General features: G+C 45.6%; 1 protein-coding gene across 2 annotated transcripts in view; it reads left to right on the forward strand.

The window, feature by feature from the left end:
• Positions 1–13,344, forward strand: part of PAPOLA (poly(A) polymerase alpha) — a 95,294-nt gene that overhangs the window by 51,362 nt on the left and 30,588 nt on the right. For both annotated transcript variants that reach the window (XM_073349598.2, XM_073349599.2), the window contains exon 15: positions 9,702–9,811. In XM_073349598.2, the coding sequence (XP_073205699.1) occupies positions 9,702–9,811 (110 nt within the window). The remainder of the gene's footprint in view (positions 1–9,701; positions 9,812–13,344) is intronic.

Here is a 13,344-nt window from a genome sequence, read left to right on the forward strand (position 1 = left end):
CCCAGGTGGCCCAGGGCTCGGAGGGTGGGGGAGGGTCAGCCCCCAGCTGTAGGTGGCATGGGACTCAGGAGGGGGGTGAGCTCCCCAACTTGGAGAGACAAGGTCATCCGCAGCTGCAGGTGGCACGGGGCTGGGGGGCGGAGGGTCAGCTCCCGAGTTTGGGGGGCATGGGGCTCAGGAGTGGGGTCAGCCCCAGCCATGGGCAGCACAGGGCTGGCTTGGGGGAAGACCCCACTATGGGCAGTGCGAAGCTTGGGGGCAGGGAGGCTCAGGCTCAACCCCAGCCCTGGGCGGCACGGGGCTGGGGGGGAGAGACCCTGCTGTGGGCAGTGCAGAGCTTCTGTGGGGCTCAGGCCCGGATGCAGGGGGTTGGTGAAGGCATGGGGCAGGTGGCTGGGGCAAGCCCTGCAAGTGCGGGGGTGGCTCGGGTGAGCCTCTGGCCATCCTGTTTTTACTTTTAAAAAATACTTCTCTGCTGGAGCTGGCATGAGAACCATGTCTTTCTGTAGCCTCTTCTCTTTCCACCCGCCCTCTGGTGGCTTCTTGCGTTACTGCACCTGACCCGAGGTAGGTTCTTTGGAGCAGCTGATGCTGCGCCCCCCCCCTCCGATTGTCTGAGATTAACGTGCTTTTAAAAAATTAACGTATTATTTATGTTGTGCGTTAATGGCAGTTAACTGGCAGCCCTAGAAATTACCTGTTCAAAGTAGTTGCTAACAGATCTTCTTGAAACGGTGCTGAAAATGGTCTGACTAATGGTGTAAAAGTGTCAAAATTATTTTCATTTACAGAAAGCATATTTGAAATTAGTTTTGCTCTGCCTATACTAAGTCCATGTCCACACTACAAACTTATGTCGACTCAAGTTACCTCTGCATACAGCCGCCCAGTCAGTACGTCACTTGTGCACATGCGTGCTTGGCTCCTTGTGTTGGCAGTGCGTGTACTCACCAATTCATGTTTGTTTTTGATGCAAAGTGTAGTGCATCATGGGTAGGTATCCCTTTGTGCAACCCGCCATCATCCAGTGCACAGTCCTTTGGGGAGATTTGGCAATGCATGGTGTCATAAATATAAAGGGAAGGGTAAACACCTTTAAATCCCTCCTGGCCAGAGGAAAAACCCTTTCACCTGTAAAGGGTTAAGGAGCTAAGATAACCGCACTGGCACCTCACCAAAATGACCAATGAGGAGACAAGATACTTGTCTGGGTGGAGGCAGAAACAAAGGTTCTCTCTGTCTGTGTGATGCTTTTGCCGGGACCAGAGCAGGAATGAAGGTCAGAACTCCTGTAAAGAGTTAGTAAGCAATCTAGTTAGATATGCGTTAGATTCTGTTTTGTTTAAATGGCTGATAAAATAAGTTGTGATGAATGGAATGTATATTCCGGTTTTTGTGTCTTTTTGTAACTTAAGGTTTTGCCTAGAGGGATTCTCTATGTTTTTAATCTGATTACCCTGTAAGATATTTACCATCCTGGTTTTACAGAGGTGATTCTTTTACTTTTTCTTTAATTAAAATTCTTCTTTTAAGAACCTGATTTCTTTTCATTGTTCTTAAAATCCAAGGGTTTGGGTCTGTGTTCTATGCAACTCTTATGCAAATTGGTGAGGATTTTTATCAAGCCTCCCCCAGGAAAGGGGGTGTAGTGCTTGGGGAGATATTTTGGGGGGGAGATGTTTCCAAGTGGGCACTTCCCCTGTTCTTTGTGTAACACTTTGGTGGCGGCGGCGTTTAACCTAAGCTGGTAAGAATAAGCTTAGGGGGTCTTTCATGCAGGTCCCCACATCTGTACCCTAGAGTTCAGAGTGGGGAAGGAACCATGACACATGTAAGGCCAAAACAAATCGCCCAAGGGGTGACTGGGAGCAAGGGGTCAACTTCTCAGTCCGCAGCTGTGTCCATCCCATAATGTTACCTGTATCCCATAGTTTTTGTACCTTTTTTTCAAAATCTCGCAAACCTGCAAGGCCCTCCTCATTGTCCACTATCTCTGACAGAAGCATAGAGCCTGCACACCTCTGCATTATCATCATTAGTGTTGCAAGCACAGGGCGTACGATCCTGAAGTATTTGCAGAGCTTCAAGAAGAACTGAATTGGCAGGGATCATGGCATTTCTTTCGGGGACCGATTGCTATGGGACATAGTGATAATCAATTCAAGATTGTTGGTGGAGTTCATGGAGCAGCTGTAATTGGTGGAGAAACAAGCACTGGTTTGTGGGATGGTATCATAATGCAGAATTGGGATGAAAACCAGTGGCTGCAAAACTTTTGGATGCACAAGGCTACATTCCTAAATCTGTGTGCTAAGTTTGCCCCGGCCTCTCAGCACAGAGACACAAAAATTAGAGCTGTACTGACAGTGGAGATGGGAGTGGCAATCACATTGTGGAAATGTGCAAAGTCAGTTTGCTAATGGTCAGTCAAGAATCAATTTGGAGTCGGGAAATCCACTGCAGAGGCCACTGATGCAAATGTGAAGAGGCATTAATCACTTCCTACTGCGCAGGACTGTGGCTCTAAGTAATGTGCAGGACATAGTAGGAGGATTTGCAGCTGTGGGGTTCCTGAACTGCAGTGGAGTAATAGACAGCACATACCCCTATTTTGGCACCAGACCTCCTTGCCGCTGAGTACATCAAGAGAAAGGGCTACCATTCTATGGTTGTGCAAGCGTTGGTTGATCACTGGGGATGCCTCACTGACATCAGTGTGGACTGGTCAGGGAAGGTCCATGGCATGCTCTCATTCTCAAGAATATGGGACTGTTCAGAAAGCTACAAGCGAAGACTTCCTTTCCCATCTGGCGGATTACCATTGGGAATATTGAAATGCCAGTAGTGATCCTGAGGGACCCAGCCTACCCCTGGCTCATGAAGCCATACGTTGGCCACCTCGACAGCACCAAGGAACAATTCAACTACTGGCTCAGCAGATGGAGAATGACAGTTGAATGTGCTTTTGGTCATTTGAAGGGTCGCTGGTGTTGTTTACTCACAAGATTGGATCTCAGTGAGAAAAATACCCCAATGATTATAGCTGCGTGCTATGTCCTTCATAATATATGTGAAGCAAAGGGGGAGAAGTTGCCATCCAAATGGAGGGTAGAGTGGAGAGGCTGCCTGCTGAATTTGAACAGCCAGATACAAGGACTATTATAAGAGCTCAGTGCAGCACTATACAACTCATGGAGGCTTTGAAAGACCATTTTCACAGTGAGAGAGTAGTGTTTGGTATGTTCTACCTGGCCACTGCCCTTTTGTGGCCTGGTAGGAATTATGTGGTGATTGCTGTATTTGTAGGAATGTAACATTATCAGTGCACCTATTTATTTTGTTTGTGAATGATCCTCTGAGTTGTATGACACTGTGCAGATAATTGATTTCTTTCAGAACTGCTGAGCTTCAGTAGCATATGCTGTGAACTCATAAAGATTATTAACAGAATTTTATTCTGTAACAAAATCGGTGCCAAAAAACCCATGCATTTTTAAAACAAATATATTAAAAAGTTAAGGCCCAACGAATTAAGAGAACAATCAGATTTCTTCAAGTGATAGTCCCTATATATATTCCAAACGTGGCTGCATATGCACCAGAACCAGAAGGTTTTCCCTACCAGTGTCCATTGATATACCGTGCATCTCCTCATGTTCACAGTTGAGGGCATAATAGGCCGTGAAAGTCGACACCTCTCCAGTTCTCTCTCACTGCCGCAAGCCCTGTTCCTTTGTGTGCTTAGTTTTTACTAAGAGAGTGACTTCTTCCATTGTATATAATTATTCATAGTTCTTTGCAGTTCTTCTCATAGTTAGTAGTTGTTGCGTTAGTAGTAGTTAATGTTAAGTTAGCTGGTCATCCCTGTTCGGAGACAGCCCCTCCCTCTGGGGACTGTGCCCGTGTCCCAGGGTTCAAGAACTCTGTATCCTGCCTGCGCTCCTTCTCTGAGCAACAAGCATTGGAGGGGTGTCTGTTGCTTCAGCGAGGCTCATATCATGGCACAGTATTGGATCTGCAAGTTGTTTCTGCTTCGGACCTGAGACACTCAAGATCTCCATTGAACTTATGAAGGGGAAAGAATTCATGTCCACTAGAGATATATATACACCAACCATAGCTTTCACGTGTCTGTGTAGATGAAGCTTGTGATTGTCTTTAATGGCCCGCGGGGTGGAGTGGTAAGAATAGTGCTGCAAACCATGATGCTTCACGGAATGTTGGGGGGGAGGGGTTATTGGGATTTCCTGGCATTGAGTTCTCAATGGGTTGCAGGGGGAGGCAAGCCCAGGACTGTTGAACGTGCAGGTTCACCAGTGTCTATAGCATCTCTTCGCTGCCTGAGAAACCCCATTATGTCCTGGTGCATCTCCTCCTTTTCCTGCTGGGACTCCTAGACCTTCCTCCTCTTCACTTGTTTCTTTTCCAGGCTATCTACAGTGTTCATTCTCCAGGTCCTGTGTTCATTGTCCCTTGCAGTACTGGCTTGCAGGATCTCATTGAACATGTCATCCTGAGTCCTCTTCTTTCTCCTTCTCCTCCTTCTCTGGCTCAGGTGTTACACAGGTGTGGAGGGGGAGACACTGAAGGCCACAAAGGCAGCAGAAGATAAAACAAAGAGGTACCACTGTCAGTGTATTCACTGCAGAACTTAGGATGCTGAACTCACTCCTCTTGCTTCCCTAAAGTTATGAGCACTACATTTTCACTTCTGTTTGGGACTGCATGTGGACGGCACTAGCCATGGTGAGTATGGCTTCCAGAGGTTGGGGAAATGAGGAGGGAATTGCTTGGTTGCATGATTCTAGTAGCAGAAGGCAATGGCACTGAATACTGGCACCATTTTCCACAGGTGGTGGTGATTTTAGCTGATATCTAACTCCTGAGGGTAACAAAGGCAGAGAGAGCACAGCTGCTGCTGCTGGTGTCCCGAAGCTGCCTTGGCCTATATGCTGGTAACTGTGTACTACAGTGGTGCCTGCTGAAGTTATCACTGAGTGGCATATGAAAGTGTTCTACCATGGAGCAAGAAATAAGGCAGCCCTCCCTCTAAACCTTTGGCAGAGGATTACAGAATACCTCCTTCGAAGTTTCATCGAGATCTCTCAGGAGGATTCAGAAGACATCCCTGTGTATATAAACAAACTGCCCTGCATGGCATGCCCCTCCACCGACTCTAAGGGGAAACAAAAAGCTGATAGCAACTCTACCCCTCTTGGTTGAACTACTACCTCTTCTAGCATAAGGAAATGAATGAATAGTTAAAATACTGTGCTCTGCTACTTCCATGTAATTGAAAACTTATCTACATACTTTTACCTAAGATTCCTTCCCCTGAATTGGGCTCACCTGTGCTTGATTGGCTGGTCTGTGATGAAATCAAAACCAGATTCTGGCTCACTGCACTGCTGGAGCCCCCAGTCACCTGTTCCCCATAAACCTCTTCCTTGTCCACCATCATATCTTCCTCGCTATTCATGGCAGGGGCTTGTGCCTCAGGCTTCTTGGAGGTATTCATGGTGCTGTGGGTGGGTGGGGGGAGTCTCTGCGGAGTATGGCATGTAGCTCTTTGTAAAGGCAGCAGGTCTGCAGCTTTGCACCAGCTGGATTGTTCTCCCTCGCCACCTGTTATGCCTGCCGCAACTTCTTTTATGCAGCACTGCTGCTGATCACGGTCGTACTCCTTCTCCTGCATCCCCTGAGCAATCTGCTCGTAGATGTCAACGTTTCTATGGCTGTTACAGAGCTGTGTCTGCACAGCCTCTTCTCCCCACAGGCCCAGGAGATTCAATATCTCCTGTCTACTCGAGGCAGGGCCATGTCAGAAGCATTTAGCCAGCATGGTCAGCTAGGCAGTTTCACAAACAGTGGAGAGCTGCTAGGTGTGCAAGTAGGAAAAGGAATTCCAAAAATTTGTAGGGATTTAAAGGGGAGGGTGGTTCTGGTCTCCATGATTCCCTGAGCAGTGAATTTCACAATGGTGACCAGAGCAGTTAGTGTGGGTCATTGTGGGGCAGTTTGGGTCGACATAACGAATGCTGTGTCTACACTCGCTGTGTTGACTTAAATACATTGACTGTATGCCACTCGGAGAGGTGGTGATACTGTGTTGGTGTAATGGTGCGTACAGTGGTGGGAGACTAATTAGAATGCAGACGCATGCACAACTAGGTTGATGTAAGCTACCTTGTATCATCCTAACTGTGTTGTGTAAACCAGGCCTAATAGTTAAACCGTGTTTGTTGCTGGTTTTAGGGGAGTTACTGCTGACAAACTTCTCTACCAATGGGTTAATTTCCAAGTGTAAACAAAGTTTGTACATACGAGCATGGCCCTACCAAATTCAGCATCCATTTTCGTCAATTTCATCATCATAAGATTTTAAAAATTGCAGATTTCATGATTTCAGTCACTTAAATCTGAAATTTTATGGTGTAACTGTAGGGGTCCTGACCCCAAAAAAGGAGTTGTGGGAGGGTTGCAAGGATATTGGAGGAGAGGTTGTGGTACTGCTACCCTTCCTTCTGTCTGTGCTGCTGGTGGCGGCTCTGGCTTCAGAGCTGTGCAGCTGGAGAGTGGCATCTGCTGGCCGGGAACCACCACCAGCAGAGCCACCACCAACAGCCGTGCAGAAGGATGGGATGATATGGTATTGCCACCCTTACCTTTGCGTTGCTACCTGCAGAGCTGGACCTTCAGTCAACAGCCTCTGCTCTAGCTGCCCAGCTCTGAAGGCGGCAGTGCAGAAGTAAGGGTGGCATGGTATGGTATTGCCACCCTTACTTTTGTGCTGCTGGCAGGGCGCTGCCTTCAGAGCTGGGTTCCTGGCCAACAGCTGCTGATCTCTGGCCACATAGCTTTAAAGGCAGCGCAGAAGTAAGAGTGACAATATTGTAACTCCTCTCCTCTTCCCCCCCAATAAACTTATGACACCCCCCCCACCCCGCAACTCCTTTTTGGGTCAGGACCCACAATTTGAGAAACACTAGTCTCCCCTGTGAAATCTGCGTAGTATAGGTTAAAAGCACACAAAAGACCTGATTTCGCAGTGGGAGACCAGATTTCACAGTCCGTGATGCATTTTTCATGACTGTGAATTTGGTAGGGCCCTAAATATGAGCCACAACTTTCAAACCTGGATTCCTTAAATTCCTTTGAAATCAGTTGCATCTGGGCTTGGTCTGAACCAGTCTTTATCAGTCTGCCAGTGTCTCTTCCTAGATTTCATACTTGACAAAGTAAAGATGCTTCTTGAAGTGGTGGGGAGTCTTCTAGGACTAGTTCAGTTTACAAATTTTCAGGCTATCCACATGGATTACACTTTATAGTCAACCCTCAGGGATCATAGAATCATAGAATATCAGGGTTGGAAGGGACCCCAGAAGGTCATCTAGTCCAACCCCCTGCTCGAAGCAGGACCAATTCCCAGTTAAATCATCCCAGCCAGGGCTTTGTCAAGCCTGACCTTAAAAACCTCTAAGGAAGGAGATTCTACCACCTCCCTAGGTAACGCATTCCAGTGTTTCACCACCCTCATAGTGAAAAAGTTTTTCCTAATATCCAATCTAAACCTCCCCCCCTGCAACTTGAGGCCATTACTCCTCGTTCTGTCATCTGCTACCATTGAGAACAGTCTAGAGCCATCCTCTTTGGAACCCCCTTTCAGGTAGTTGAAAGCAGCTATCAAATCCCCCCTCATTCTTCTCTTCTGCAGACTAAACAATCCCAGCTCCCTCAGCCTCTCCTCATAAGTCATGTGTTCTAGACCCCTAATCATTTTTGTTGCCTTTCGCTGGACTCTCTCCAATTTATCCACATCCTTCTTGTAGTGTGGGGCCCAAAACTGGACACAGTACTCCAGATGAGGCCTCATCAATGTCGAATAGAGAGGAACGATCACGATATTTCAGTACCTTAAAGATCAAAGCATTATACCGTATTCAAAGAATTCTGTACAGCATATTTAACAAATTTCTATCTCAAATTTAGATATGGAAACATCATTGAAAATGTGATTTATCTCGTGCATTGCTCAATTAGTATCTGTATGGCTCTCTTAATTTGTCATTTAGGTTTTATGTCAGCTTTGGAAGACCAGTCCCTGCGTTCTTTTGTTAAATAGTTCTCAGACCCATATTCTTTGAGGATTGTAATGACTAATGACTCTACCAAGAGTGGGAGGATATATATATATAAGCAGTGCTTGAAAAGAGGTTACTTAGGGCATGTCTGCACTTACAGGTCTGCAGCAGCATGGCTGTATCTGTGTAGCCGTGTCACTGCAGCGTGAGTAGTGAAGACGTTCTATGCCAACGAGAAAGCTCTCTCGTAAGCCTTAAACCACCCCGGTGAGTGGCAGAAGATGTGCGCTTATGCCTGCGTGACTTATGTCGCTCTGGAAGGGGTGGAGGGGGGGTGGAATATTCATACACCTGAGTGACATAAGTGGTAGTGTATAGATGTAGCCTTATTTGTAACTGTAGTTCTTTGAATAGATTGCAGATAGACCCATGCCAGCATCTTCCTTCTCTGCAATTTAGGCTCTTTAACCAGTAAGGGGTGGGGGGGAAATGAGGACAGTTGGACCCAAGATCCTTTATCGACCTTTGCTTTGATATGTGTAGATCCACACAAGTGCATGCATTGCTCCTAACAGTTGACCTTTGCTAGAGGATTCTGAGTTTACATACCAAAGCATGTAGTGCAGGGGTGGACAAACATTTTGGCCCGAGGGCCACATCGGGGTGTGAAACTGAATGGAGGGCTGGCTAGGGAAGGCTGTGCTTCCACAAACAGCCTGGCCCCCACCCCCTATCCGACCCCTCCCACTTCCTGCCCTCTGGCTGCCCCCCTCAGAACCCTCCACCCATCCCGACTGCCCCCTCTCGGGACCCCTGCCCCTCACCCCCCTCCCCCGAACCTCTGCCCTATCCAACCTCCCCCTGTTCCCCGTCCTCTGACTGCCTCCCCACCCCCAAACCTCGGCCCCATCCAACTGCTCCCTGTCCGCCCCCTGGGACCCCCTGCCCCATATCCAACCCTCTTACCATACCACTTAGAGCAGCATGTCTGACACCTGCACTGCCTGGCCAGAGCCAGTCACGCTGCTGCGCTGCCCTGCATGAGCACGCAGCGGAGGGGGAACAATGGGGGAGGGGCCGGGGGCTCAGGAGCCAGGCAGGACGGTCCCGAGGGCCGGATGTGGCCCGCGGGCTGTAGTTTGCCCACCTCAGATGTCTTGAAAATCTTAAGTGAAAATCTGTGTAGGCAAACTAAAAGGCAAGTAACTTTTCTTGTTAACGTCTGCAGATTTTTGTGTAAACAGACTACACTTGAAACTGAAAAAGCAAAATTTAAAGAAGTGTTTTATATTTGCCTTATACCTTTTAAAATATGGCTAATAACACTGATTAGTAGGTAATATGAAATTGACTTTTTGTTTTACTAGTATTTATATACTAATACTTAGTATTAGTTATAATACTAAGTAATTATTTTTGTTATTTATGGTTTAGTAGGAATTCTTAACAGTTGGATTTCTGGGTACTTTAATCTTGTTTCATGCCAGTTGAGCTAAGATGTAACCAACCACATTATCAAATTTTGCACCAGTGTTACAAACCACGTCATCTGAGTTTTAGATTAAGTAATTTAAATGCTTTCTTCCAATATTACATGATTCTTTTTATAAAACTTTTCAGGGAAGAATTCCGTACAATGTGGGTGATTGGTTTAGTGTTTAAGAAGACAGAAAATTCTGAAAATCTGAGTGTTGATCTTACATATGACATCCAGTCTTTCACTGACACAGGTAAGCTTGGCTTCTCTAAAAGCTTGAAATTAATTCATTTGTGCTGAATGTGTAATTATGTGGCCTTCGTTTCAAAATATTCTACCATGGGTCTAGATGGAAGGATATGATATAATGGTTGTTTTATTGCTTATTGGATGTATAGAAAATTAGTAGCAAAACTTTTGTTTGGATGGCTTCAGTATGTTGATTCTGGAGACATTTGCAGGACAGTCAACTCGGCAACTTTATATTTGGGACATAACTGACTAATTTGGTCATAAGAATTTAATTTTTTCATAAACTGTACCTTATTTAAGGCATAATTTGCAACATACTTCTCACTGAAAAAGGTAAAACTTTTAAAATGTTTCTTATTCAATATAGTAAATTACATGGCTTTAAGTGATAGTATAAACATTTATACTTAATCAACAAATGTGACCTACGTATGTTAATGGAAAATGTATGCTTCAGTGTAAATCTTTTTCCATGTTTGTATTTGTTACTGAAAACAGATTAATAGCAGAACCTAGGCAACATACCTTGTGCATTGCTGCAGTTAATCCAATATGTTGGAGCTCATCCTAACTAGTAAAGTGTAATTCATTCCTAGTGTTGTACTGACTATATTCAGAGATAAGGAATACTTGTGGCACCTTAGAGACTAACCAATTTATTTGAACATAAGCTTTGAGCTGTAGCTCACGAAAGCTTATGCTCAAATAAATTGGTTAGTCTCTAAGGTGCCACAAGTACTCCTTTTGCGGATACAGACTAACACGGCTGCTATTCTGAAACCTATATTCAGAGATGATACACAACACAAAAATAAACAAGTCATGCTAACTTCACAATCTGTTTAAAATGCTTTTGACAAACCAAAAAGGACAACATTAGTGGAAATTTGCAACATAACATCTGGAGAGCAAAATTAAGAATATGGCAGTGTTCTGTGGAAGATTGATTAGATGTATTGACAGTGTTGTTTTGACAAAAGTTTAAGTATAGTTTCATAACTTCCGTACTATGTGCAATAAAGCATTTCTTAACAAACCTCTGTCTATGGATTCCCAAGTTGAGGCTTATTTAGTGAATACTATGAATTTGGCATACAGTAATATAGTCGCAATAAGTGGTAAATGTAAAATGTGGAAAAGTATCTTAAACTGGACTAAAATAATGTTGTAATGTAATGAAGTTGCCTTAAATAGAGGAGGGAGAGAAACCACACAAGCCCACCTCCCAACATGAAATGCAAGATTCAGCCATTTGTAAATGGACCTCTGGATTTCCAACATAAAAATGTTTAAAATCTCTAGTTTAAACATTAAACTGGTTTGATTTGAGATATTTGTGTAATGACTTGCATTCTGTCATCCTTTCATTACTCTTCCCTTTGTTTCCCTGACCTTCCCCCCCTTTAAAAAAAAAAAAAAAAAAAAGGGCAATTTTATTAAGATTTCATACATTTTTTTGAAGGGTGTTTGAAAATCTTGGTGCTTCTATGTGCAGTTAACATCTGTTCTCAATCAAAAGGAAATTTCTTTCCCTCTCCCAAAACAGTGAATATAAGCTACTTGATTAAAGATAGCAAGTGCTACACTCCTTTGATTTGACTAGAGAATGTAGACAGGCTGATTAGCACTCTTCCTACTTAGTGTTTTTAATTATCTTGCTTTACAATCTAAAGTCTAATCTAGAAGCTCTTCCCTCAACTGGAATGGCAAATATACTCTTTACAAATAGATCCTAAATTCTTATCGCTTGAAAACAACATTCAAGACTTTCGTTTCTGAATGGTCTCTGAATATCTCAGTTGTCAAACACGGAGGTCTATAAGTAGAATTTATAGACTATATCCAAACCAAAACTTTTAGTTAGTTTTAACAAATACCCCCAGAAACGTTTCTTTCTGAGGTATGGGGAATCTTAACTAGACGTTAATCTGGAAATGAACAGCAAAGGGATTAATCCAGCTCCCATTGCTATATAATCTTTCAGTACTCATCCCACCTGACATAGACTATCAATTTCATCTATGAATTTACTCCTTTCTTATTATCTGATGGTAATATGCTATTGGGTACATATTGATTTTTATGTAACTTTTAAATTATTTTTGACAGGAATATAGACTAAAGATACATTTTTCTTTGAGTGTTTGTCCATGTCGATTCCATTCTCGGTGTGTGCGCACCCCCATGCACGGTTGTCAGAGACTTGCTTTAGCAGTATCCCTAGGGTTGGCTGTGGTGCCCCCTTGAGTGCCTCGCTCATGCATCGATATATCAGGCACCACCAGCCCTATGCCCTCTCAGTTCCTTCTTATTGCCCGTGGTGGTTGGTCGGCATGCCTCTCTCCCTTGCATCGCAGGTGGTCAGTGGTTTCTTTCCCTTTTGAACTTTGTGTTCCATCTGTAAATAGTTTGTTTTATTGTAGATTAGTTAGTAAGTAGCTCTTAAGAACTGTAGCATAGTCAGTTAGGGTCCTGGCAGGGACTTTGCCTTAGGCAGGACAAGCCCCGGTCACCAGGTTTTAAGCCATGTGCTGTAATAGGCCTATACCTGTTAGCGACCCACATGGTAGCTGTCTGAATTGCCTGGGGGGAATCCCACATTAAAAGCGTCGCATCGGTAAGAACTTTTGTCCCAGGACACAGAAAGAACGCGACATTCACTTGAGGGCCCTCCTCATGGAGGCAGTTCTTCAGTCAGCCTCGGAGCCAGCCCAGCTGGATGCAATGCCCAGCACTTTGGCTTTAGTGTGTAGTGCATCCCCAGCACTAGGCTCTACCCAGCACCGATCCCCTTTGCTGGTGCCCAAGAAGACCAAGAAGTGGGACCTGGTACCGAGAAAGATAGACCAAGGGGCATTGTGCAGAGGACCCTGCCAGGGTCACCTGTGCACGCCGGAGCTGTGAGGGGGCACGTCCTCCTACCCCCATAAGGGATCCACAACAGACTCCAGGGAGCGGTAGGTGATCCAGAATGATGGTGGAGTCAATGCCTTCCCGGCACCCAGAGAGCAAAGGACTCTCCCACCACAGCCGGCACCATGTGCAGCGATGGACCCAGAAAAGGTTCCCTATGAGGGCAAGCCAGCTGTGAAAGCCTCCTAGAAAGCGAGTGAGCGCTGCTGGTCTCCGGAGCCGAGGCAGAGCCCTTTGTGGCCGCATCCCTGGTCTCCGCATCAGCCCAACCAGTTCACTGCTACAGATGGCCAGCACTGCACTCCTGGTTTCTGCCCTCGCATCGAGTCTCACCCAGAGGGAAGCGCCAGTCGCCAGGTAGTCGGCACCAGTCATCTTTGTGACAACCCTCCCCATGCTGACTATCACTGTCACAGAGACCTTCGGGGTGCGCCTCAACATGGCGCCGCTCCCCCTACTCCCAGCACCGGTCTATTTGAGGCACCAGTCACTCATGGTGCCGGTTAGCCTCCAGACGCAGGCATCAATGGCCCTGTCCTGGTCACCAGAGGAGGATTCCTCCGGCATGGAGAGGGAGTCTAGCCCCTCACAGAAACAGCACTGTCGCAACTGGGATCCTGA

Source organism: Lepidochelys kempii, chromosome 6, assembly GCF_965140285.1.
Source record: "Lepidochelys kempii isolate rLepKem1 chromosome 6, rLepKem1.hap1, whole genome shotgun sequence".
NCBI lineage: Eukaryota > Metazoa > Chordata > Testudines > Cheloniidae > Lepidochelys > Lepidochelys kempii.